This window comes from Crocuta crocuta, unplaced genomic scaffold (assembly GCF_008692635.1).
Source record: "Crocuta crocuta isolate KB4526 unplaced genomic scaffold, BGI_CrCroc_1.0 scaffold258, whole genome shotgun sequence".
Taxonomy (NCBI): Eukaryota; Metazoa; Chordata; class Mammalia; order Carnivora; family Hyaenidae; genus Crocuta; species Crocuta crocuta.
In genome coordinates, this window is record NW_027532842.1 from 4,889,565 (window position 1) to 4,914,698 (window position 25,134).

A 25,134-nucleotide genomic window follows, 5' to 3' on the forward strand; every position below is an offset into this window, starting at 1 on the left:
CCCGGCCTCAGCGCCCGCCCACCCCCCCCGACCTGCGCGATGGCGTAGTCCGAGTTGTTGGTGGCCTGCATGCCCTCGTTGCCGCTGATCCCCACGCCCACGTGCGCCGTCTGGATCATCCCCACGTCGTTGGCCCCGTCCCCGATGGCAAGGGTGATGGCCTTCACCCGCTTCTTGACCACGTCCACTATCTCGGACTTCTGCAGGGGGGACACTCTGTAAGAGAGGAAAGAGATGATGACTGGATGCGTCGTTCCAGAGCCAACAGCCTTAATCGACACTTAGCTGCATTAAAAGGGCAGTTATTGGCCCACTTCCAAATCCACTACATCCATTTTCTGCTCATGCGCAAAGAAGCTTTCAGAAAACAGTGGCCTGTGGCTTTCAAGTGGTTGCCAACTTCACAGCTGAAACACACAAGTCAAAACTAACTTAAAACACAGCCCGTTTGTAACCACTCTGCCCGGCGATAAACATTTGTGCAAACTCCCCAGGGGCACATGTGCCACCCCCCCTCCCCAAGATAAAGGCAGGGAAGCGAGTTACAGAGGTCTTAGGAGATGGTACACAACCCAGGATGGCGAGGGAACCGTGTGTGAAATGTGCCTCCGCACAAGGGAAGGGAACTGGCCCGGCCTGAGGGGCGCACAAAGAGGAGGCGCGTAAGGGAGAAGAACGCCTTTCCCTCCCCCACGTCAGCAACGAGACACTGTCTCAAGGGCATCAAGGCAAAAGGATTAGAAGGGGGGTCATCGGGACAGAAGGTCTACCAACGGGGAAGTGGGCAGAAGCACAGCCCAGAGGAAGACCGGGCAGCCCCTGAAAGAAGAGGGGTTGTTTCCGCAAGGACTCAAAGGATGGGCGCCAGTTCTTGTAAGCCCTCAAGTCATCTGGGAAGAAGACCCAAGATAAACCTGTGGGCTCCAAAACACAGCAATGTAATTATAATGAAGTATTTGTTCAGAGAGTAAGGCCAGATAATACAACGATGTGACAAAACTACTAGTACCTCAGGACTGATTTATCTTAAATTCCGAACTGGTAAAGCTGGTAGTCACTTAGCGAAATTTATGCGTGAACTCAATGACTGACTGACTGACTCTCTCTCTCTCTCTCTCTCTCTCTCTCTCTCACACACACACACACACACACACACACACACACACACACACAGTAAAAGGCCTGTCCAGGTCTCCTGGAGGTAGAGGCCTGCACCCACATAGGTTCTGTACGTGTGAACTGGAAGACACTCAAGAACTTGCTCAGTAGGACTGTGACTTCTCATCTGGCCCCCGACCTCCAAAAACATTGATTTCCGCGCGAAACTTAAAATTTACCTTCCATTTAACTTTACCAACCCAGAGACCTATCTGCGTCTGCTGAGACCGCACTGAACGTAAAGCCCAGGTACTCGGGAAGCCTTCGCTCAAAGGAATGAAACTTAGCAAATGAGAAAAACAGAATCTACGGGTTGAAAAGCTTTTAGGAGCCATGTGGTATAGTCTACTATCTCCTTAATCGTTTTCAGGGTGGTTTTCAACAATGGGAGCATATTGCCTCCTAGGGCAACTGCAACCACTAAAAACCATCATTACTTCTTTTTTGTGGTTGATAACCTAAGCCTACTTCAAAGCACTAGTTCTGTCCTCTGCGTTCGGCTAGAACAAAGATAACTCTTCTTCCAAATGTCAGGAAGGCTGGACTAGGAAGGCACCCATCCCATCTTCCCTCCCACAGTCCGGGGTCTGCCACTTCAACAGTCCCAGGTCCTCAACCCATTGTTGACAGACATGCATCAGGACTTCCAAATAGCTTCCAAGGATGATCTTGGACTTGCTCATAGACAGCTATGAGCAGAACAGAACAGAATCACCATCTCCTTGGTAGCAGATGCCAGACTTACTTTAATGCAGCCTGACGTGAAATTACTGGAAGCTTTACTCTGTTCGTCACTGACCCTCCGTCACCTAGACATAAGCAATTTTAATAGACAGAGACCTTAGCTCTTCCTTCCACATTTCTGCAAGGGCTACTTGGAGCCAAGGGCTGACCTTGACATTCCTCTCTCATTCAACTCCTGATGGGCAGACAGAGCCCACATTTCTAATCTGCTACAAAATGGGATTCCATTTCATCTCTAAGCTCAAGAGAAACAGAGGTCCAATATGGTACAGAGACATCAAGGTAGGATTCAAAGTCAAATAACGTGACCTTCTGTTCGCCATACTATTTAAACAGAAGAAATAATTCTGAGTCCTTGTCTTCCCATCGATGAAATGGGGAAAATGAGAGCCCACCTCATGAGATGACTGATATATTTACGTGAAGTCATTATGTTAACTTGCCAGTGTGAGACAAATGTTATCTCCTACCCCATCTGCGAAACTTCAATTGCTGGAAAAGATCGGACGCATCTGAGAACTGCAAACCATCTAACTGGGCTGCAGCGGGAAATTATTGATTTTCAAGGGAAAACCAGGGAGTAGTACAAAATACCAGCTTGAAGGAGCTCACAGTTCCAATAGTAGATCATGCTACATTCCTTTTTATGACATATCTTTGTGAAGCCGAGTTTTCATGACTGCTATGATAAAAAGCAGAAATCAATAGGAAATAGGGAATGAGGGGTGCAACAGTCATACTCACTTCAAGGTATGAGAAGTTGTGCAAGGCTCAACAGGTGCACCATGCCATAGCCTTGGTGAGTGATCGGGGTTGTTAAGGGTGAAACAAAGTATTATTTTTTTCCAGCTATGTCCATGATTGTTTCAAATGTCTACTGGGCGCCTGGGTGTCTCAGTCGGTTAAGCATCCGACTTCAGCTCAGGTCATGATCTCGAGGTCCGTGGGTTCAAGCCCTGCGTCGGGCTCTGTGCTCACAGCTCATTAGCACATAAACGCTTCTTCAATTGTTTGACCTTATCTCCCTCACAATTAGAAATTTCTCAGTGTTCTCTCTCGGGCTAGGGGCTTTGCAAAGGAATTACTGAGCCACTATGGTCCAGTGAATGCAGAGTCTGGGAGCCTCTGCACTGATCCCTTCTCCCCACGATTACAGCACTCACTCTTCAAATACAGTCATTCACTCACTGAAGTCGAACTTCACTGTGGCGTTTAATCGAGTGTTAGATCTTGAACTCTTCTGTATCCATTGGCAGATCACAGGAGCACATAGGACAGACACACGACCCCGTGGGGAGCCTGGGGCGACAACTCCTTGAGACTCTCCTGGCCCCCCCAAGTCATCAAGTAAGCTGGTCTCTTTGGCAGCTGACCTGCAGTGATTCAGAGCAAAGGGAGGTGTGCAGGCAAAAGGGGAGTTTGCAGAGCAGAAATTCAGCCACAAGAACACGGTGCGGTGGGAGGCTGGAAGGCTGTGGCTTAGGGAAGCCACTAAACAAGGCCACGCTTCTCTTTGATGTTAAAGGTGTTTTGTTTTGTGTTATTTTTCTAAATTAGGGGGTGTAGCAACAAGCCAACCAACAGGAGACAAGTAGCAAGTCACACACAGTCACTGCGTTTGCCACTCTGGGCTTTGAATCTCAAATGAGTCAAGTCATGATTCTGATGGCTTTGAACAAACTCTAGGCAAGTCCAACAGCTGCTCTGTCCCAAAAAAGCAAGAATAAAGGGAAAATCAGACTGGGATATATAAACCGAATCATATCCCTGCATTTTAGAGGCATCAAATTCTCATCAAGGATTTAGTATGCCCTCGGCTGCGATGCCTTGAGAAAATACATTTCTAGCACACAAGAGGGGTTCAAAACAGATGTCAAACAGCTAATTTCCACTGAACGGAATAGGCACCATTACGTTTCAGCAATACGTGGTGTTTTCGTAGGCCAAGTTGCCACGAAGCACAAACCAGCTCTTTTTTAATCTTAATTTGTAACCTGGAATCACATGTCACACTTAAGTGTTCCCAGCATATAGTACATTCAACCCATATAATAAGAATTCCAGACCACATCTGAGCTAAGCTAGGCACTTGGGACACTTCCATAACTATTTTAGTGCCTTATGAACAAAAATATAAAATCAAAGATCTTTAATCAACTGGAGAGATATTCTACCTACTTTTTTGGCGAACACAATAGAGCCTAAAATTAAAAAAAAAAATAAGTTTTCCTTTCGAGACTTAAAAAAATACAGTATCCTGGAGTATCTAATTTCACAGGATAGGTGTTCCTGAAATTTTAAAATGTACTTTCTGAAGCTATTTTGACTATAATGCTTACATAGACCTTTGGTAACTGCTTTTCTAGAATTAATGATCATGCATTAATTCATCTGAGCTACAAAAGCCCTGGTCTGAGCACGAGTTTCTGAATTCTGACTTGCTATATCATCTGAGCAAATTTCAGGAAATCCCTTCCTTCTCAGAGCCCAGAGGCCTCATTTGTAAAGTGGGGTGAAGGGGGAGAGGCCAGAAACTCCACCCGGGGGCACCCAGGAGAACTTCAACTAGAGCCGCAACACTTATCATTAACCCGATTCACTAAACGCGTTTACTAATCGGACTCTCAAATTTATTTATTCCGCGTAGAAAGTCCTATGACAGAAAAGGAAGTTTGAAGACCATCGGCCTAGGTCAGTGAGTCTCAAAGTGTTAAGTGAGCACCAGAATCACTTAGAGCACTTGTAAAAATACAGGTTGTGATGCAGACATGTGCACTCGACAAACTCCCGGGTGAAGGTGATGTTGTTTGCATATGGGCAGAACCGAAGTCGTCAACACTGACCTGGACAAGATCACAAGATCCCTCTTGTTCAAATGGTGTAATTAGCTGGGCTAACAATTCCGAAGCGCAAGATACATGTGAAAGGTATCATTAACAATTAGCAGGAACGCTGAATCCCATCCCCCTTTTTCAAGCTTTGTATGTTCTTCTTTTCTTTTTTTTTTTTTTAAGTTTCTTTCTTTATTTTGAGAGAGAGAGAGAGAGAGAGAGAGAGAGAGAGAGAATCCCAAGCAGACTCTACGCTGTCTGCACACAGCCCAATGTGGGGCTCAAAGTCACAGACTGTGAGATCATGACCTGAGCCAAAACTGAGTCGGATGCTTAACTCTCTGAGCCCCCTGGGTGCCTTCTTCTTTGCTTTTAACCCTCAACCAGGAAATACCAACTAGGGTTGGAATTTCATTTAAAATAGTCTTCCAATCTCAGTGTTTCACATAAGAGGGTGAGAGAGAGGAAATAAACTAACCAAAATTTGGTCTACAGGACTTTGTAAGTTGTTTTTAATGATGCAGAAGCCAACACCTGTGATTTAATTTGTGCAAATGTCCATTTTCCCATTAATTTGAAGATAACATCCTTAAGAAAGAGACTGTTTCATTAAAAAAAAATTAAAATATTACCCCTTATAGTTTTCAGTAATCTTAAACGTTTAAAAAACTGTGACATCTTAAAAAAAATCTCAGTTTGTAGATACGAACACCTAACATAGAAGTCTAAATGTCAGCCGGAGCATCATCTGATTCTTGATTTCAGTTTGGGTCGTGGGATTGAGCCCTGTGTTGGGCTCTGCTCTGAGCATGAAGCTTGCTTGAGATTTTCTCTCTCTCCCTCTGTCCTTCTCCCCCACCCACCTTTTCTCTTTGAAATTAAAAAAAAAAAAAGTGTCTAAAATCTAAAAACAAACCATCCTATGTGTCTGTTTAATAAGGGCTTTCAGGGCTGACCAATGCCCATCTTGACCTCTGTGTTCCTTCCTTAGATGCATTTAGTGCACTGACACAGAGCCTCCTGGGAAGGTTTCCCCTTCTGGAACATTCTATCCCTGTGCTCTGACCCAAAATGTGTGACTCTCAAATTTAATCTCATGTCTCAGTTCTTAGTGCATCGCACAGTAGCCCCTAGGTCAAAAGCTAATAATGTTGGCAGATTGGGACAGTCCCTAGATCAGAGAGACAGACAGAGGCTGCAGGGGAAGGAGGAGAGGGGGAAGGGGGGGAGGCGAGAGGGTATGTCTGAGCAGACCCAACAGGTACCTGAGGCTAGTTGACGTGTAGGCACAAAGAAGTGACATTTAAACTCACTCAGTGCTTCTCGATTAGACTTAAATGCTCCCTTGTTATAAAAATGTACATACAGAGGGGTGCCTGGGGGGCTCAGTTGGTTAAACAAACATCCGACTTCGTCTCAGGTCAAGATCTCACAGCCTGTGAGTTCGAGCCCCACACTGGGCTCTGTGCTGACAGCTGGGAGCCTGGAGCCTGCTTCGCGTTCTGTGTCTCCCTCTCTCTCTGCTCCTCCCCCATCTCTCTCCCCACCCCTGGAAAAAGAAAGAAATTAATAAATTAAAAAAAATTTTTTTTAATGTACACATAGAAAGGAGCTATCATATTCATGAGGAAACCATGAGATGGTGCCTCCGTGTCTTACAAAGATGAAGCTGAAGACACAGTTCAGGTTTTATTACAGAGCTTCAGGGCCTGACCACGAGGCAGCCTCACAGAGTTGGGAATAGGGCACAGCACATTCTCAAAAGCAGAATGACTGCTTATCGAGAAAAACTACCATCCATGAGATAATGGGTTGGCGAGGGTAGCACCATATGCCTTGTTCTGAATGAGCAACATTCACAGACTTTCAGGGATGAGCGTGTTTGGTTTTGGTGGCTCTGACAGTGAAGGGTCCCCCCCGCCCCCCAGCATTTCCTCCAAAATCTGAGGCATTATGGAGGGCGTCCTGTGGAGGGATTTCTCTCCATCCTTAAAATTTTCAAACCATATTTAGACAAATATAAAAGACGGGGTTTCCAACAAAATGCTATACGACTGAAGTTACTGTTCAGTCCCTAAGCATCATCTTGCATAAGTGCTTTGAGGACTTAACACAGACTGGCTCACCAAGTCTCTTCAACTGGTCTCGGGATGTCGGGTGACATAAACCATCCAAACAAAGTCTTTATATGTAAGCACCTCACCACCTATTTATTTGCTCCTTGCACAGTGATTTAAGCCTAAAATCATAGTCTACCACAATCTCGAATTCCTACCTACCTTTGCCTTATTAACAACCTCTCAACACAGTACCCAGTAGAATAAGCACTGGACTTGCTGGTTGAATAAAACGATGGACCTAGATCTCATTACTGGTGATACAAATCTGCATGAAGGAACTCTGAACCCAAATAGGGTCCAGCCACCCTTGAGAAATACAGGTCAGCATGGCCACAGGGTCGGCAGGGCAGCTGATGGGAAGGCTCAGGTGGCCCTGCTTATTTTGGGGATGTTCTGATAACATTCCCTGTATGAAAGTTGTCTCCCTTCAGTGACACTGAGGGCTGCATGCTTGCTGCACTGTGCTACTTCAGGCGACAAACAGCTGTGCTAGCCATGTATCTTGGTGGTACAATTCTACAGTCATTTTAGGGATTTAAATTTGTTTTGAAGTTTATGTATTTATTTTGAGAGAGCGAGAGAAAGAGGGGGGGGGATGGGCAGAGAGAGAAGGAGGGAGAGAGAATCCCAAGCAGGCTCTGTACCAACAGAGCAGAGCCCGATGCAGGGCTCAAACTCATGAGCCTTGAGATCATGACCTGGGCCGAAATCAAGAGCCAGAGGCTCAACCGACTGAGCCACCCAATGCCCTAGTCACTTTAGGAATTTAACACATATATTTGGGCATATATTAAATTCAAATTGGAGAAAGCTTAACATTTCCAAAGTATCCCACAATTACAAAAATTATTTTCAGCATGGTGTAAGTATTAAGTTTTTCAAAAATACTAAAGTTAAATGTTTCCACGCTCCAGAATGGACTTCAACTTCCAGAAACAGGAGATGAGCTCTCCTTCACTCCCTCTCCTGGCCCTTCTCTCAGGAGGGGCAGCCAGGCAGGCTGGAATCGAGAGAGAATGTGAGAGCTTTTTAAAAATACTATTTATATAAATTTGCCACTATAACAATATATTAACAGTAACAACTAATGGTTTCCTTGTTGTTTAAAAAGTTCACTTAACTCCTCCAGTATTTAATTTTATAGCTTTAAGGGGTTGCTGATAGTCTCAGTGTTACACACACGTGTGCCCACACGCACACACACACACGCGTGCAAGCATGCTGTGCAAAATGCGGTCTTGATTCTCCTCAGTATCAAACTCTGAAAAGCAATCTTGCCAGAGCCTTAATCAGAGGATTCTGCATTTTTTCTCTGGATGCATTACCCAGAGCTTAAACATGAAGGATGTTATGACTAAACACCTAAAGTCACACTCATATGGCCCCAAATCTCGATTCCAAAATCTAAAAACTCTCAACCAACACGAATTTTCAAGGGGGGGAAAAACCCAAATGACTGATCTGGGGACAGGGCAATATGTTTATCACTGATCTCAATTACTCCTTGCCTGGTGACGGCCTTCGCTGTCCTGTGAGCATTCTCTTCTCCCTAGCCTCGGAGGCAGACATCAACCGTAGCACAGTTGTGAGTCGTGAGCGAACGTGATATTCTTCATTCACCGAACAGAAACCTTATAACCTGACCTTGCGTTCTGGCCATAAATGCCGCCTGGGCAGCTGAGGCTTTCCGAGTGGCCCTCGAGAAAGGGAGGACACCCTGTCTGCCGAGATCAGTTTACTCCGCGACCAGAAAGGGCTCACTTTGAAATAAGTATCCCCTGCTTGGGGGCTCAGAATTTATGCATCTGTACTTGTGTCCATGACAATTTTATTGCACGTCCAGGAAACAGAGCAGTTAAAGTGGCGCTCAGACAGGAGTCTAGCTTCTGAAAACCTAACATCGCCACTAAACGATGCCGAATATATTAAGACCCGGGCCACCACATTTGATGTAAAAATTTAATAGGCCGTACGCTGTGAATTACATCCAGGTTTATATGTACTGAAGTCCACTGGCTGTAGTCTGTTTCTTCCTGTGCTAGGCTGAAAAGACGGGCCCAGACGAGGAAGGCTGGGATTTAAATAAGAGATATTAGATCCTTCTGTTCCCAGGCTGAAACAGGGATTAGAATAACACATTTAAATACCTTAATGTTTTTAGCACAAAAAGCATTAATTCGATACTCTGCTTCCTTGAAATGCTTTATTAAAGCCCCCCAAACTCTCTCAGGAGTGCCTGCCTTCCTTGGGGTTAACATACATTTATTGTTCTCCACTGCAAGTTTCACTAGTATTTCAAAACAGCGTGCCTGGCCTTTGCTGTGGGGAGAGTGGGAATAGGAAATAGAACTGAGGGGAAAGCTGAGAAGGCTTTGAGTTTTGACATTTCAGAGCAAGCTTATAGCTCCTTCAGGACCAGGCACCATGAGCTCACGCACCACTAAAAATAAATGACGACCAAGACGCTTAAAAGACTGATTTTAATCAGGCCTGCCCTTCACCTATCACCTGTCGCAAAGGTCACCAGATTACCAACCCAAGAAAGAAGCCAAATTGTAACAACTGCACTCTGGCAAAAGTGGGGCAGCCTGTCTGCCTCTCGACCTTGACCCCAGACCTAGTCCAAGCAATCAAGAGCCTTAAGAGCCACAGGGATGGCAGTGACCAACACCATATGCACCCACTCTCCCAAGTTTGAAAATCTGGGCATGGAGTTTGCTGGGTAGAAATGCAGAGAAGTTAGACAGAACGCTTTCTCCCTAAAACCATATACCCCTTCTCAAACCTAAAGCCTGTATTTACTAATCCTTGACCTCAAAAGCAAGAAAGGATAATGCTTTTCTGGGGGTACATTTGTCCAAACCCATAGAATGTACACCTAGAGTTCACTCTAATGTACTCTATGGACTCTGGTTAATAAGGATGGGCCAATGTGAGCTCATCAATGGTAACAGAGGTCCCATTTTCGGGGGGATGTTGCTGGTCGGGGAGGCTCTGCATGTGTTGTAAGCTTCTCTGTACCTTCCACTCCGTTTTGCTGTGAACCTCAAATTGTTCCAGAAAATAAAGTCTATCGGGGAGGAGGGAGGAAGGCAGTAGCATTCTACTGTTGCCAAAGCAGGACATGAAAATGACGCCTGCCGGCTCTCTACGTCTGCTCAAGTCTGGGACAGCGGCCGATAAAGACCGGTGGATACCCGGCTGGTGGGGCAGGAGGGAGCGGGGCGGAGTGACTACCCACATGGGGGTCTGCACAAAGACAGAACATGAGCCCCAAGATGGTGCGCACCCACGGAAGAAATCAACTGCAACAGCCCAGTCGTAGAGTGATGAACTTTGCCTACTGCAAGTTTGACTTGTAACTTGCTCTTCTAACTGATGGAAGACATAACAACACTTCTTCGGACAAGGTCTGGTCTGGAATACAGTCGGCTGGGTGGTACTTCCGCCTCCATAATTAGGCTAGCAGTTCCCTGGTCTTAGAGATTTCTTTTACTCATCTTTAAAACCCGTAGCACCAAATGCAATAGGTAACAAATGTCTGTTGAATCACCCACTTCTAAATGATTGTTTTGGGCTTCAAACACAGCTCTCCTTGTCCTTATTCTTCATCTTAATTATTTCCATTTCCTAGTCAAGGACACACTGACCAGACTAGATGAATAACGATCATCTTTCAGTTTTGATTAAAGAAAAAGAAAGATTGAGGTATCTGTTCATTACAACACCTGTTCAGAGAAGCCCAGATCTCAACCTTCAAGTCCACCTGGTAGCTACACTTTTCGGAGTACATTAATACACCAACAACTGTAATTCTCAAGTTACCACTTCCTATAAGCAACAGCCACCAGCTAAAAATCCAGTTTGCCCTTTATGTGGTTTGAGAGGCGGGGTCGGTGCCACCCACATCTGCCCGGTGGCCACATCTGCACCTTGGCAGCAGGAGACAGGTGGGCAAGATCAATGCTCCTGTCGGGACAGAGAGCCTGATGCTGAGCTTGGCAAGGAAATCAGAACCAGAGCTAGCTACACGCCTGTCTGCTTGGACCAGGCTACAGCCGGCGGGAGGGGCGGGGGGGGGAGTGGAGAAGGAAGAAGATTCCAGCCAGGAAACTGAGGGGTCAAGGGGATGTACCAGGAGCACATTCAGCAAGGGCTCCCGGCTTTATGCAGAAGACTTTTACTTCTCATCCTATACAAATCTAAATTTTTTTAAATGTTTTATTTATTTCTGAGAGAGAGAGAGACAGTGTGAGTAGGGGAGGTTCAGAGAGAAGGAGATACAGAACATGAAGCAGGCTCCAGGCTCTGAGCTGTCAGCACAGAGCCCGACACGGGCTTGAACCCACGAACCACGAGATCATGACCTGAGCCGAAGTCAGACGCTTAACTGACTGAGCCACCCAGGCGCCCCTTACCCTATAAAAATCTAGAAGCATGAAAGAGACAGCAAGAAATGCTCAAATCTTGCAGTTATACCCACCTCGCAGCTGAAAACGGGAGTCATCAGCCAAACGGAGCCTCAGATAAGGAGGTTTAATAGGAGAGGCTACGCAGTGTCATAGCAAATTTATAGCAAGTACCCCCTCCTTTCATTTCTCACCCCCAAATACATAGTAGCTCATTAAAGTGAACTGGTATATACTATATATAGAATCTGAAGCAGTGATGTCTTTGGGGTCAACATTTTCAAGCAATGTAACAAAATGACCTATCACTGACTTAGAGTCAGCCAGTTTCCAAGGCAAAATGACAAATGCGTGCCAGGCCTTCCTTTGGGCTCCAGCACGATTAAGGTGATAAAATCATGCACTGGGCCCAGTGAAGCTGGTGTGTGTGTGTGTGTGTGTGTGTGTGTGTGTGTGTGTGTGTGTGTGTTTTAAGAGACAGAGAGCATAAGCAGAGAGGGGACGGGGTGGGAGAGACACAGAGAGATAATATCTTAAGCACAGAGCCCGAAGCAGGGCTCCATCCCAACACCCCGGGATCATGACTTGAGCCAAAATCAAGAGTTGGTTCCTCAACTGACTGAGGCACCCAGGTGCCTTTTTCAAATTCCTACGGCCCACACTCGGTGGCCCACGGCTCAGCACCAGATTCCATGACCTGAGGTCCAAGGTGATAATTACTTACATGTGGGGAAAATTACATCCTTCTTCCCACAGCCCCCACCCTGCATCCGCTGGGGGTCAGTTCTAGCCCAGGTTTTCAGAGCGCTCATGGCTCACCCTGCAGAGAGCAGAGGACGAGACTCAGGTGATGGCCCCGAGTGAGCACACGAACAAGAAGGAATGAGGGGTGGGGGGAGGCTTCGAGTGAGAGGACCCCACCAACAGGGGCATAAATGGGATCCTTGCCTCTGCTCATCCAGGCAGGAACCTCCCTGGTTCGGGTCTTGCTCCCCTGTGACCAACAATGAGCGTTTCTAGGAGTTCCCGCGCCCTAAGACTTAGACTGCTCTGTTTCTCCTAAACGGAATGCCTCACAGATCCGCGTGGCATCCTTGTGCGGGACCATGGTAAGCTTCTCTGTAGTTTTCCAACTTTACAGTACGTGCCCTGCCAAAGCCAGCACTACAACCTACACTTTCAAGTTGAAAGCAAAAGTAATATTTTATTATTATTTTATTTATAGTGAGAATAATAAAGGAGCAGCAGCAAAGTGCTGATCGGACACACAGGACTTCGTCACCCGTAACCGAGCTAATTTAATCCTCACTGTGACTCTGACGAGTCAGTAGCATCACCCTGACCAGCTGGAGGGTGAGAAAACGAGGCTCAGCGGGGCTGGCACTGCAGGCTCACGGTCACAGAACCTGACGTGTGGCCAGGACCTACTTGGAAGGGTCACGCCATCCCGCTGAGCAATCGGGCCGGGTGGGCCAGGGGACGAGCACGGATCACGTACTCCCGGCACTGTGAGGGCCCCACGAAGTTACCCCATCCCGATTCTCGGTCCCCTGCTTTCCATGTGAGGGCGTCACCAGTGCCACATGCCTCACAGAGAAGTCACAAAGACCGAGAAGTGCTGTCGGTGGGTAAGCATCCTGAAAGGCGGGGAAAACCCCGTATCTTAGTGTCTACCTGATTCCTGGACTAAGTGCCCAGCACCCTCATCACCTCTCCATTGAGGACACCACCCAGGCTCCACGCTAATCCTAGCTGGGAAGGTCCTCCCCTAAGTCCCTGGCTTCGAGGTCTCCCAGCATTTCAGGATCGGGGCTGGGGGGGTGTGTGTGTGTGTGTGGGTGTGTGTGTGTGTGTGTGTGGGGTGGGNTGTGTGTGTGTGTGTGTGTGTGTAGAAAATATCAGGGAAGAAAAATTTTGGCCAATGTGTCCTTATTTGAATTTATCACCCCCCCCCCCCCCGCCACCTTAAGGTCCTGTATCTTGTTTTCATGTATAATTTTACCTAATTTCTTTGTATGCTGACCCCTTAAATTGCATAATAATTCGCTCTAACATCCATACATACTGGATATGAATATAGGCAAACACAAATAAGATTGGGAACTCATGCAGAGTAAAGACTGTGTGGTCCATACATCTGACAACGTGTGTGTCGCACAATGTCCACTGCTAAGTCTGCCTCTACCGCCACAGCGCAGAAATGACGGAAGCGGCTCTGCTGGATACGATGAGGGAAACGGAGCCCACGGAGGACGGGAGCAGGCAGCCGGTGGCTTACTACACCTTAACGGTCATTAGGAAACAGCCACTCTCTCGTTCTTCCAGACGCTATGTTAACTAAGGAAACAGACTCTTCCTGAACTCTGAGGGGCAAAGTTCTGACACAGGTGGTGTTTCTCTTTTTCTGTGCACACCCACCCACCCACCCAGCACAGAGAGNGCTTCGTTCTAGGACATTATCACATGCCTCTCGTGGAGCCACGCCTGTTCCTGTGACAACATGTCACCAAAACAGACACCAGGAGCCGTCACTATGGATGTGGTGGGACCCCCTCTCTCAGCCGAGGGTAACTTTCCCTCTGCGACCCACCTCCGTGAAGGCCAGCACCACACTCGCTGTTTTGCAATGAGCCCCAACATTTGTCAACTTTCTTTCTACATTCTGGAACTTTCTATCAGCTGGTAACGAAGGCTCATGGCTGGCACTCGGAAAGCCCCTGTGGACACTCTTAGTCCACCAGAACGAGTCTCCAGATTTACAGCTTCGTATTGCTCTACAAGGCAGAGCACTGGATTCATTAAAGGGAACGGGAAGCGAGTAACCACACAGCCAGAGTGTCTGGCCAACCTTCATATGAATCAGCACCGAGTGGGGCGGCTGAATAAGCTAAAAGTGCTCCTCTACCTGGGGAGGGGTTGAGCCAAAGGCGCTGCGGGACCACACCCCGCAGTGTTGACACTCAGTTTGCAAGTCCCAGTGTGCATCAGGCAGGTCTGTGCGTGACGCCACTGCCCGGATTCACCTGCTTTGTGGCCGACAGAGCATTCCGACACATGCTGCGGCCAGTGCCCAGTGCTCCAGCAAGAGCACTGAGCCCTAGTGACGCAGCACTCCGGCCGGGAGCACGTGAGGGGACACTGCCAGAGCGGCCAACGACACAGGGGAGGGCGGTGAGCCAGTAAAAACGGAATCACAGATATCTTTCTCTGAGTTAGTTCCGAGAGAGCCGGGGGTGGGGGGGTGGCGGGGGGCACAAAAGAGCCGTTCAGGAGAAGGGAACAGGTGGAACAGAGTTGGTCAAAGCCTGAATGCACACAAGTCGATGTGTAAGAAAAAAGCACCCTGATATACCAGCATGTGCACATATGTAACTACGTACAACTTCTCAACAGGCAACTCAACTGCAAGAACTGATGCTAAGAAAGGAAACAGATCAGTAGACAAGGCGACAGGCCTCGATGGCCCCGAGAGCACCATCTCTCGGTCCCATGCCGTTCAGAATGCTGTAGGATCTACTGGGCTCTGTGCTGACAGCTCCGAGCCTGGCGCCTGCTTCGGATTCTGTGTCTCCCTCTCTCTCTGCCCTTCCCCGGCTCATGTTCTGTCTTCTTCTGTCTCTCAAAAATGAATAAATGTTTAAAAAAAAAAACTTTTAAAAAGAGAATGCTAAAGATCTAAAATGTGTCCACACAGAACACGGGCAGATGTCATCCGCTGTGTACTACTGAATGACGGCAGCAAGCTGAGAGATCCCACGTACACGGATATCCACTTTGGGACACGCACGTGTACATGCAGAGATAGAAGTGCAGGAGGAAGGAAGTTAGAAAGTGGTCGTCTCTGACAAGAATGATTTAGATGAATTATTCCTTCATTTTTGTTCTCTCTGGTTCACATCAGAAACATGCACTACTATTCTGATGAAAAAGCAAGTAAGTTCTCAAACGCAAAAGCTGGTTAAGGACCCCTGGAGACTTCCTCAGTTGAACTCCTCTCTGAAAGCTTTTGTGACCACCTTTGTCTTTGACTGTAGCCATTAGAATGATATTAGACTACATGAAGGCTATAGACTCATACAGATGCGTCTCAACTTTCCAAATACCAAAGCATATGGAAAAAGTCCTAAAAAAAGAAGACGCCGATGTTTCTTTGCACCATGCCTCCAGCCCCCTCGTTTACGGGCACCCCCTCAGCCTCATTAAACATCTGTTGACATGACGGAATTCAAAATAAGCCAAGGGTGTGGGATTAACTCAGTTACCTTCATATAGAACCAGAGAAGGTTGTAGGAGAATCAGGAACCCCTCTCCCCCTGAATAAATCACGTTTACACAGCGGGGTAAATTTCACCAGGAAAGTGTGGACTTTGTGCCCCGGGGAGAGCAGTGCTGGCTGTGAGCTCACCGGTACCCCCACAGGCAGCACAGCCGAGGCCTGCTTCCGTTTTCCAGAACACTGTGGTATAGTCCAAAACCACACTTCCAACTTTAGACCCCGGACAAACAGAACAACAAATTCTCGGTTTTCAAACACAGGTCTGTTGCAGCTACATTACTTTATCAAACTACCAATGTAACCCCCAAAAGGACCTCTGTTTTTCCAGAGCAACGCTTTCAAGATAGAAATTTTCTACACACAGGCAGGAGCTCTTTATGCGCAAATCATGATTTTTAAAGTAAACTTAGATGTCACTGATCAGAAATGAAGGAGACAATATTACTGTTATGTTCAGCAATTCTTCTCCTCGATAATGACCAGAGCCTCCTCTTTTAATTTTCTTTTCATTTTTAAAGAAAATCTGAAGAAACACCATGGGTTTTTCCCCCCCCCCCACCCTGTCTCCACCACAGCCTTGCTTTCCTCATAAGGCCAATCTTTTTACTGCACTTTCTTGAATTCCTCAGGGTCCCCCCTCCAGGAACAAGCCTAAGCTTAGTAGATCAGCTTTCCAGAGCACACTTTGGGAGGTGATGAGGAGACATCCATCAATTTGCCTGGGGCGATGGTTTCGAGGGTACTTGTGTTTGTCCAAAGTCATCAAACTGCACACAGTAAGTACCTACTGTTTTTGTATACCTGGTGTACCTCAGCAAAACTGCTAAAAACAGGTAGCAGTAATGGACTCTGAGAGGAGTAATTGTCTGTTTTCCTGTGTATGCCTAGTGTTTTTTGGGGGTTTTTTGAGTCTCTTCCATATTTGGGCTACAAATTAATATTTCAAACACACAATTTGCCCTTTATTTCTCTGAACCACTATATTAAATTACAATAAATTTCTTAAAAAAAAAAGTTTCCTGGTCACCATGTGCCTAACGGAGCTCCTTTCTTGACACCGCCTCCCGGACAACGCCCACGCCCCCTCCCCACCCCACTTTTCCTCCTGACAAATCTGCTCCTCCAACTCCCCTCTCCCCTACCTTCCACTCCATTTTGAAGACCAGCCTCAACATCACCTCCTCCTTGGGGGAGGCCCCACCCTACCGACCTACCCGAGAGCCCCCCAGGACATCCCTCAATCAGCACACACACCTCATCACCCTGAAACGACCCCTTCCTGTGTCTTTCTCAAGGGACCAATTCCTGGAAAGCAAAGACTATTTTCTTTTGTATCTTGGTACCTAGTACAGTGCTTAGAGCAAATAGTGCCAATGACAGTAAGAGTGTCAACCTCTCTCTCATGAAAGCATGAAGCCCAACTCAATTTTAATAAGAACTGGGGGTGGGGAGGGAGGGAAGGAGAACCCTATGCAGGCTCCACACTGAGCATGGGATCCCAGCCCTGGGATCACGACCTGAGCCAAAATCAAGAGTCGGATGCTCAGCAACTGAGCCACCACGTGCCCGAAGAGCTGCTCTGTACTTTGACCTCAACCTCAGTCGGTATTATCATTCCATTGCCCTCTAAGGACCAATGCTGGTGATGACACATGTGAGATTTCAAACTCCACAGAGATGCTGGCACAGGACGAAACTGGGTCCCCTCATTCGTACCGCCTATGGTACGAACGCACGGGGGTGACGGTAGAGGTGGCTCTTCGCAAACACTAAGAACGCTTAAATAAGAGGAGGAGGAAAAAAAAATACATCTTGAGAAGCCACAACCCAAACCAGAATGGCTGCTAATACAAACAGGCCTCTTCCCAAATGTAAGCGGGTCACAAGGAACGGCTCACCTCAAAGCGGCCGCAACGATACTGTTTACTCTCCATTTGGGGCTTAAAAGCATTTTCGTTGATGAACAGGCCCTGAAGCAGAAACATCTAAACCCATGCTGATGGCCAGCAGAGCAGTAACTTCTTTTGATTAAGTTACCAGTACTGAAAGCACAAGAAAGAGATCAAACCGCGTTCTGTGCTAAACAATTAAACACGCAGCCAGTGCCCCCAGGATGGCGTATCTCAGGATGAAAGCTGGATGGGGTCGAGTGAAAAAGCAACAAATATCTTACATTGATTAATGCTTATAGGATTTTTTCCCCTTAAATGTCATAACATTTCATTCAATGGTCCAACCGAAGAGTTTATATAACATTTAAAACAGAAAAAAAGTTCCAAAAGCTTAAGAAAATTCAGACGTGTAGGAAGGAGAAAAATCAGGTCGGTTCTTAAGAATCTTGGAAACACAGAGGCAGAGCTCTGACTGTGTCTGCTGAAAACTCCCCCACATGAAACAACATGGGGGGAAATCTTATCACCTCTTTTCATCAAAAAAACATTTCTCTATTAAGAGTGGGATTTTCCTAATTTATATTATTTCGTCCACTCACAATGTTCAATGATACTATCTATATAGACAGTCACGAAAACAGAGCCAAAATCTAGTGCAAATGTATTGCTACCTAGTTTTTTTCTTCGAGAGGTGGAGGGCCGAGAGAAACGGAGAGAGAATCCCACGGAGGTTCCGCACTGTCAGCACAGAGCCCATCTCAGGGGCTTGAACTTGAGAACCATGAGAACCTGAGCCAAAATCAAGAGTCAGACGCTTCATCGCTTAACCAGTCGAGCCACCCAGGCGTCCCTCTACTTAATTTTCTTAAATTGGAATTTAAACCAAACTGACTCTCAAGTCAGAATGAACTACAAACATGTTAGTAGTTAACTCTCAGACTTTCTGAATTACTAGCTGAATCAATTTTTTAAAATCCAATGAATCTCTTTACAATAAATAAAACCAATTTTTATACTTGTAGGAAAACATCTGAACCAAGCCAGCTAAAATGTCAGCTTGCTGAAAAGTCACAACTTTATTATTCTGTATGCCCAAGGAACACTTCTTGAGTAATTCAATATTATCTTAGTGAGTTTATTGGTGTCTTTTGGAGCTACTCTTTCCTAATCTGTGAAATGAGGATGATGACGCATGCCTTCCAGGATTTTACGATTAAATGGCGTAGGGTATACAAAGCTTCAATCTTTAAATTCTATCCTATTACTTTCCTTTTCATACACTCAACACCAGTCCATTCTGGAGTATTTGCAGAGCATACCCTGTGCTTAGAACGCACCCCTGTGTGGTTTATTCCGCCTGCATGTTTGGGGCTCACCTCCCCTGTTTTCCCACGGATCTCAGCATCTCATCAGAGCTCCTTCATAAGCAAACTTAAGGGTAAGTGGAAGACATGATACCCTTTACTACTTCTGCCAAAAAACTAAAATGGAATCACTTCATGGGTTTTTTTTTTTAATTTTTTTTAATGTTTTATTTATTTCTGAGAGAGAGAGAGGGAGGGAGGGAAAGAGACAGCATGAGCAGGGGAGGGTCAGAGAGAGAGCGGGAGACTCAGAATCCGAAGCAGGCTCCAGGCTCTGAGCTAGCTGTCAGCACAGAGCCCGACACAGGGCTCGAACCCACAAACTGCGAGACCATGAACTTAACCAAAGTCGGGCGCTTAACCGACGGAGCCACCCAGGTGCCCCAGAATCACTTCATGTTTTTAAACTCTTACGTGGAAACGCCGCAAAAATTTGGAAATACAAACCTGAGAGTGAAGATATATGGACCCAAAGAGCACAGCCACATAGGCATGTTTTCCCCCTCACACACTCTGGCTCCAATGGGCTCTGATCCCTTATTACTACTAATGGACAGAATAAACGGGTTGTAGACGAGGCAAACAGACATTTCTACTGATCCCCATTTCCGATCTCCTATATGTATACAGAAAGACAAAAACCGCTATTTTATGTCTTCTCAAGGAGGGTAACATCCTCCCTTGTTTAAAAAAACAAAAAACAAAAAACTTGAGCAACATCTGGGTGAGATCAGAAAACGCAAGGAAGGGTCTCATTTTACAAGGGAAGCAGAGGACCCTAGCACTGAATAATCACGACCCTCAGTGGGCTCCGGGACTCCCCCGGCTAGAACGAAATGCATCCTAGCTAAGAAACTCTGGTCGCAGGGGTATTTTGAAAGCAGAGGAAGAAAATTTGGAGAGATGATGCCATAATGTTAAAGTTTAGAATTAAGAAATACATATGGATTATTCCACAGTGATTTCGACTCTGGTTGTAAAAAAATAAATACATAAAAGCCTTTCACTCTGATCTGTTTATATAGCTCAGTCTTAAATGTTCTTCTTTCTAAATAAATACTGTTCAGCTGGAATGGGTCAGGTATTTGGCTATTGAGGAAATGTTTCACTGCTATTGTTACTGAGATATAGGTAACACCTGTCTACGAGTGAGGCTTTCCTTTCAGTACATGATCATCAGCCCGCCGACAAATGACAGGGAAGATTCTAGACTCAACCTGGGTCAGTTTTCTTTCCTAACTAATGAAAATCAATTCACAAATATTTGAGCACTTATAGTATACAAAGTGATATCTTTATTTAAAAAAAAAAAAAGACATCATTACATGTTAAAAAAGGGACCATAAAAAGTCCAAGCTGAAATTCAAAAATTTTTTTACCGTTTTTAAGAGAGAGAGGCAGCAAGCAGGGGAGGGGCAGAGAGAGAGGGAGACACAGAATCTGAAGCCGGCTCCAGGCTCTGAGCTGTCAGCACAGAGCCGGACGTGGGGCTCGAACTCACAGACCGAGAGATCATGCCCTGAGCTGAAGTTGGACGCCTACCCAGCTGGGCCACCCAGGTGCCCCTGAAATTCAGATTCTTTTAACAGCTTCATTGCTTTATTTTCCCTTCTCATTTCCCAAGTTAAATAACCAAGGAGGATCCCCAGGCCCTGTCATCCATTCTGCATTGAGTTTATGTCCATATGCAAATTCCTGAATGCTCTGACCAAGTCCTCCTTGTTGCCGCTGCAGCTTTTGTTATTAGGTTTTTAGTCTTGAGTGGGCTTTACCCTCAGCTCACTGAGAATGACACAGACAATGTCACGGAGCGTGCCAAGTGCAGCTAGAAATGTGAGGAATACGAATTACATTATCTGGATTTTAGTGCCTTTTCTGAAGAATATATGCGATGGGGGACCCTCTTGGGGACTGAATGGCATTTTTATAAAGGTTCACATCAAGAGAATGAGAGTTACCCCCTAAGGTATCCACAGTGCGGTGAAAACAATATAGAGCATAAACGTTCTAGGATTCAGTCACCCCTATGCTTAGCATTCTGTCAAACCCAGAGAAATGTATCTTTACACTATTTCTCTTTTACTAAAATATCTTGTGTGTCACACACACAATAACCCCACAAAACTGAACTAAAGGATAAAACTCGGGTGTGTGTTTGTTTGCTTAAAAACAATCTTATTTTTAAAAAGCATAAGCAATAAAGCTCTACTAGCATTAGAAATTAATCCTGGCACTTACGTCATTCATGCAATATTTACTTCACTCCTTAAATATTACCCCATTACCCTATCTTTGTATCCGCTAGATCTTGGCTGAATTCACATTTACCTCTATAGGCAAGCACCCCAGTCACCAGGGAAATTCCACACTCAGTCACAGAGCAGAGAGAGAGTTCAGAACACAGATGGATTTAGACCAAGCAAATGAGGGATCCTAAGTCCTCATAAGATAGTCCTGAAAATGATGCCAAATCAAATATAAGCATCTTATGTCCGGTTTTTAGAACCAAAACAGCGTATAAAGACAAGTTAATTGTACAATTTAAGTTCTAGGCTGGCTTCCTTCTCACCAAGCATGACGCTTCCCACGGACACCCATCAGCCTGCAGTATAACGCACACGGCTGGTCATTCGTCTCAGGAAACCAAGGGGGGAGGGGAACTACGTACCATCAGCCCTCCCGCCTCATCCCTACAATTCCAAAGCCGAATCCCAACAGGTGGGGTCCCGGCTCCAGTGCTCTCCGACGTATCTGTACTCCTCTCAATCACATAACACAACCATAAAATCACTGTCCTTTTCTCCAGAGGTGTTAGTTTCCCTTTCCCCCAGCTTTACTGAGATGTAATTGACATGCAACATTGTCTAAATTTAAGGCACACCACGTGTTGATCTGGTACACTGATAGCTTGCCAAGTGATTACCACCATCGCCTTACCTAACACCTGCATCATATTGTATAATTGCCATCTCTTTTTCAGGGAGAGAACATTTAAGATCTATTCTCTTAGCAATTTCAAGTATACAACACAGCGCTGTTAACTTTAATAGCCATGAACTGCCATCTCCCCTGTGCCTGCTCCCCGGCCACTGATCATCACCATTCTGGTCTCTGTTTCTAGGAGTTCGGCATTCTTGAATTCCACATCTCAGTGCTGTCATACACTATTCTCTTTCTCTTACTTAACAATTTCCCTTTGTATTGTCTGCAAGGAAATGGCACCAGAGTCTTAGAAACGTATCCAATGTCCTTTCCTCTGAAAACGCAACCTGTGTCCAATTGGCAAAGATAAGAAAACTCAGGTATTTCCCTCTGGATGGACACACTTTTAATCTCCCTGCATGCCTTGTAATGAGCTTGTTATTACAAACACAGTCTGAGGCATGCAGGTTACTCTCACCACAGTGGCTTTTGAGATTTCTAACCAAGGTCACATAATAAAGACACAGCTGAGTTGGGATCAATAAGGCCATCTTAATTCTCACTAATTATCAGCCTGCTGTTATCTTCCAATTGTTAATATCACTGATGAAACTGAAATGATCTCATCATCTCAAAATAGGCAAGCGAGTGTATAAAAATGAAGTCTGCCCTTCCTCCATGTGAGTCCCTTCGAAAGGGCTAAGGAAAGTGCATTCTAAATGAAATGTCTGGAAACACGTGTGTACGTGCAGCATGCATTTGCCACTAGCATCTCTGACCCCACAAACCTGCGTATCTGGCTGACACACACATGCAGGGGAGCCAGGAAAGGGCTAGCAGGAGGGTGAATGCCAAGGATCACCGTTTATTTTACTAGGGACAAAAACAGAGGCGGAGGAAGAAAATGTTCTAACTACAGCTTCAGGGCTAAATAAAACCTACCACCTTCATAGCGGTGTTTAAGCTGAGGAACCGGAAAGAATTGGGCAACTGCTCCAGAAAATTCATCCTTGGGGGGAATGGACTGTGGTCTCTTCCCTCTTCTAAGATCAAGGCACATATTGGAGGATGTTGGTTTGTAAAAATTACTAAACCAGATCCACAACAGAAAATAATAAATGACTTTAAAAGTTTCTACTATGTGAAAAGGCAGCATATGCTTTTTCTTTCGTAAGTAATAGGTGTAGTCACAGGCTTAGCTTACATCCTACGACGTTTCAAAACCTGCAGCGTGCTTTCCAAGGACATTCCGTCAACGAATAAATCAACTGTTAACTGATGGTATACATGTTCCTTGGAGGACCTTCACCTCATTCATCAATATAGGTTTTCATAACTAATTAGCATTCTTGCTAAGGTTCAGAAAATCTCGGCAACAGGTGAAGTGGATGAAATTGATCAACTTGCTGGAAGCTCCAGAAGAAACCACAGCAGGACGCTCAGCGGTGCCGCTCGACACTTCGGGACACATTTGCCTGATGTGTCTTTAAGCCCTTCCAGTCCCTCATCGGCCAGAACCTGACGCAACCTCCAGCGTCAGCCACGAAAGCTGTGACTGGTAAATTCCGTCTGTCGAAGCAAAGCTGCGTCCTCAGATTCTGTGGCCGCCCTCAGTGGGGGCAGGTCCTGTCGTCTCGGCCGCGTCCTCAAGCTTACTCTGAGCTCCCTTTCCCGGGCCCGGCCCTGCCACTGCCCTGCTGGCCTCCTACAAGAAGTTCTCCTTCGTGACACCGTGCCCTTTCGTATTCACCTCCTAGGGCGGCCGCCACAGAGTGGCATAAACTGGACGGCTTCAACGAGAGAACTTTCTGGTCTCACAGTCCTGGATCAAGGAGCTGGCAGGTTCCTTCTGAGGACTGGGAGGGAGAACTTGTCCCATGCCTGCCTGCCTGCCTGCCTCTCTCTCTCTTCTCTGTCTCTCAGTTCCTGGTGGTTTTAGTAGCATTCTTTGGGCTTCCTTGGCCTGCAGAAACATGACCCCAATTTCTGCCTTCATCTTTACATGGTGCTCTTCCTATGTGCCTGTTTTCAAATCTCCCCTTTCTGTAAGGGGAGTCCTACTGGATGAGAGAGACACACAACTCAACCCGTAACACCCCCACATCTTCCACCTTTTCAAAACTCCTCCACCTCCCAAACTGGAACCTAATGGCCCCAGGAAAGCCTGTGCTGTGACAAACCCACCCTCACTCTCTTGTGCACTACACACTGCCCTACGTGTCACGTGCTTGACATTAGAAGGGCAGCAGGGGCTTCTCTTAAACTTCCAAGGGCCTTTTCCAAACCACTGTGTCTCCATCTTCTCTAAATATCCCTGGTTACAAGGTGCCAGTGCATATTCCTCAGAATAAATGGGCCAAACATTCAATACCAATAAGAAAAGAGGTGGGCGGGGTTCAAAAAAGTCAACACCTTGGTTTCTAATTAGCCCCTACCCTGTCATATAACTATCTGGTGATGAAACACAGGCGTGTCCCTAATTTGTTATCTGCTCTAAATCACACATTCATTGCTGACATTAACAGTGTATTTTACATACATACCTTGTAGTCCGTTAAGGAGTTTGACTCTTATCTAGGAAAGGTTGCTGAGATTTCCGTCAGTTATCATCTAGACCACCTGAAAGTCTACCACTAAGAATGCGGAGAAGGCAGGAATCTGCCCTCAGGTATGCGACTCGGCCTCAGGCCCCTCCAGAGCCTTCTCCAAGCTCGCCCAGCTAAGGAGGCAGACCCAGCCTCGGAACACAACTCTCCTGAGTCCTGGGTCCCACGCCCTTCCTGCACACGCACTGACACGGAGCCCTCAGTTCCTGAAGGCTGCATTTACTCAGATCAGTAATTAAACTTCCCTAAACTTTTAAATTTAGGAACAAAAATTTTGCTGGAGTGTATGTGTCATTTATCTCAGGGGCACCTCTATTCTGGGTCCTCTGCTCATTAACTGCTAATTACTACCAAAGGAGATTAGCAAGCCCAGTACATGGAGAAATGAAGCAACAATCTGATTTCAGGTTCGCACATCATCAGCATTCTCAGGATGTCAAATTTATGTCCTGTACTCATCCAAATTTCCATCATTTTCTAGAATTAGTTGATTTTTAAACTATCTCCTCAAAGGTTTTTCCTGTAATACTAAAATATGAGAACTCATCTTTAAAAAAATGTTTAATGTTTATTTTTATTTTGGAGAGCAAGCGAGCTCAGGGGAGGGACAGAGAGAGAGAAGGAGACAGAGAATCCGAAGAAGGCTCTGTGCTGTCAGTGCATGTGAGGTCATGATGCTCAACCAACTGAGCCACCCAGGCACCCAACTTATTTTATTTTTAAAAATAACTATTTTCTTCTATAGTTCTGAAACTTGTATGTTTTATAAACGTCTGATTCTTTAATGTTTTATTTATTTCTGGGGGGGGGGG

General features: G+C 45.9%; 1 protein-coding gene and 1 non-coding gene across 2 annotated transcripts in view; both read right to left on the minus strand.

Moving 5' to 3' along the window:
• The window catches only part of ATP8A2 (ATPase phospholipid transporting 8A2), a 468,564-nt gene that overhangs the window by 250,246 nt on the left and 193,184 nt on the right, over positions 1-25,134 (minus strand). The window contains exon 25 of the mRNA XM_077745423.1: positions 33-216. Within this exon, the coding sequence (XP_077601549.1) occupies positions 33-216 (184 nt within the window). The remainder of the gene's footprint in view (positions 1-32; positions 217-25,134) is intronic.
• LOC144216176 (U6 spliceosomal RNA) lies at positions 12,324-12,427 on the minus strand. The gene has a single exon (XR_013330598.1). It is a non-coding gene; the product is annotated as a U6 spliceosomal RNA (small nuclear RNA).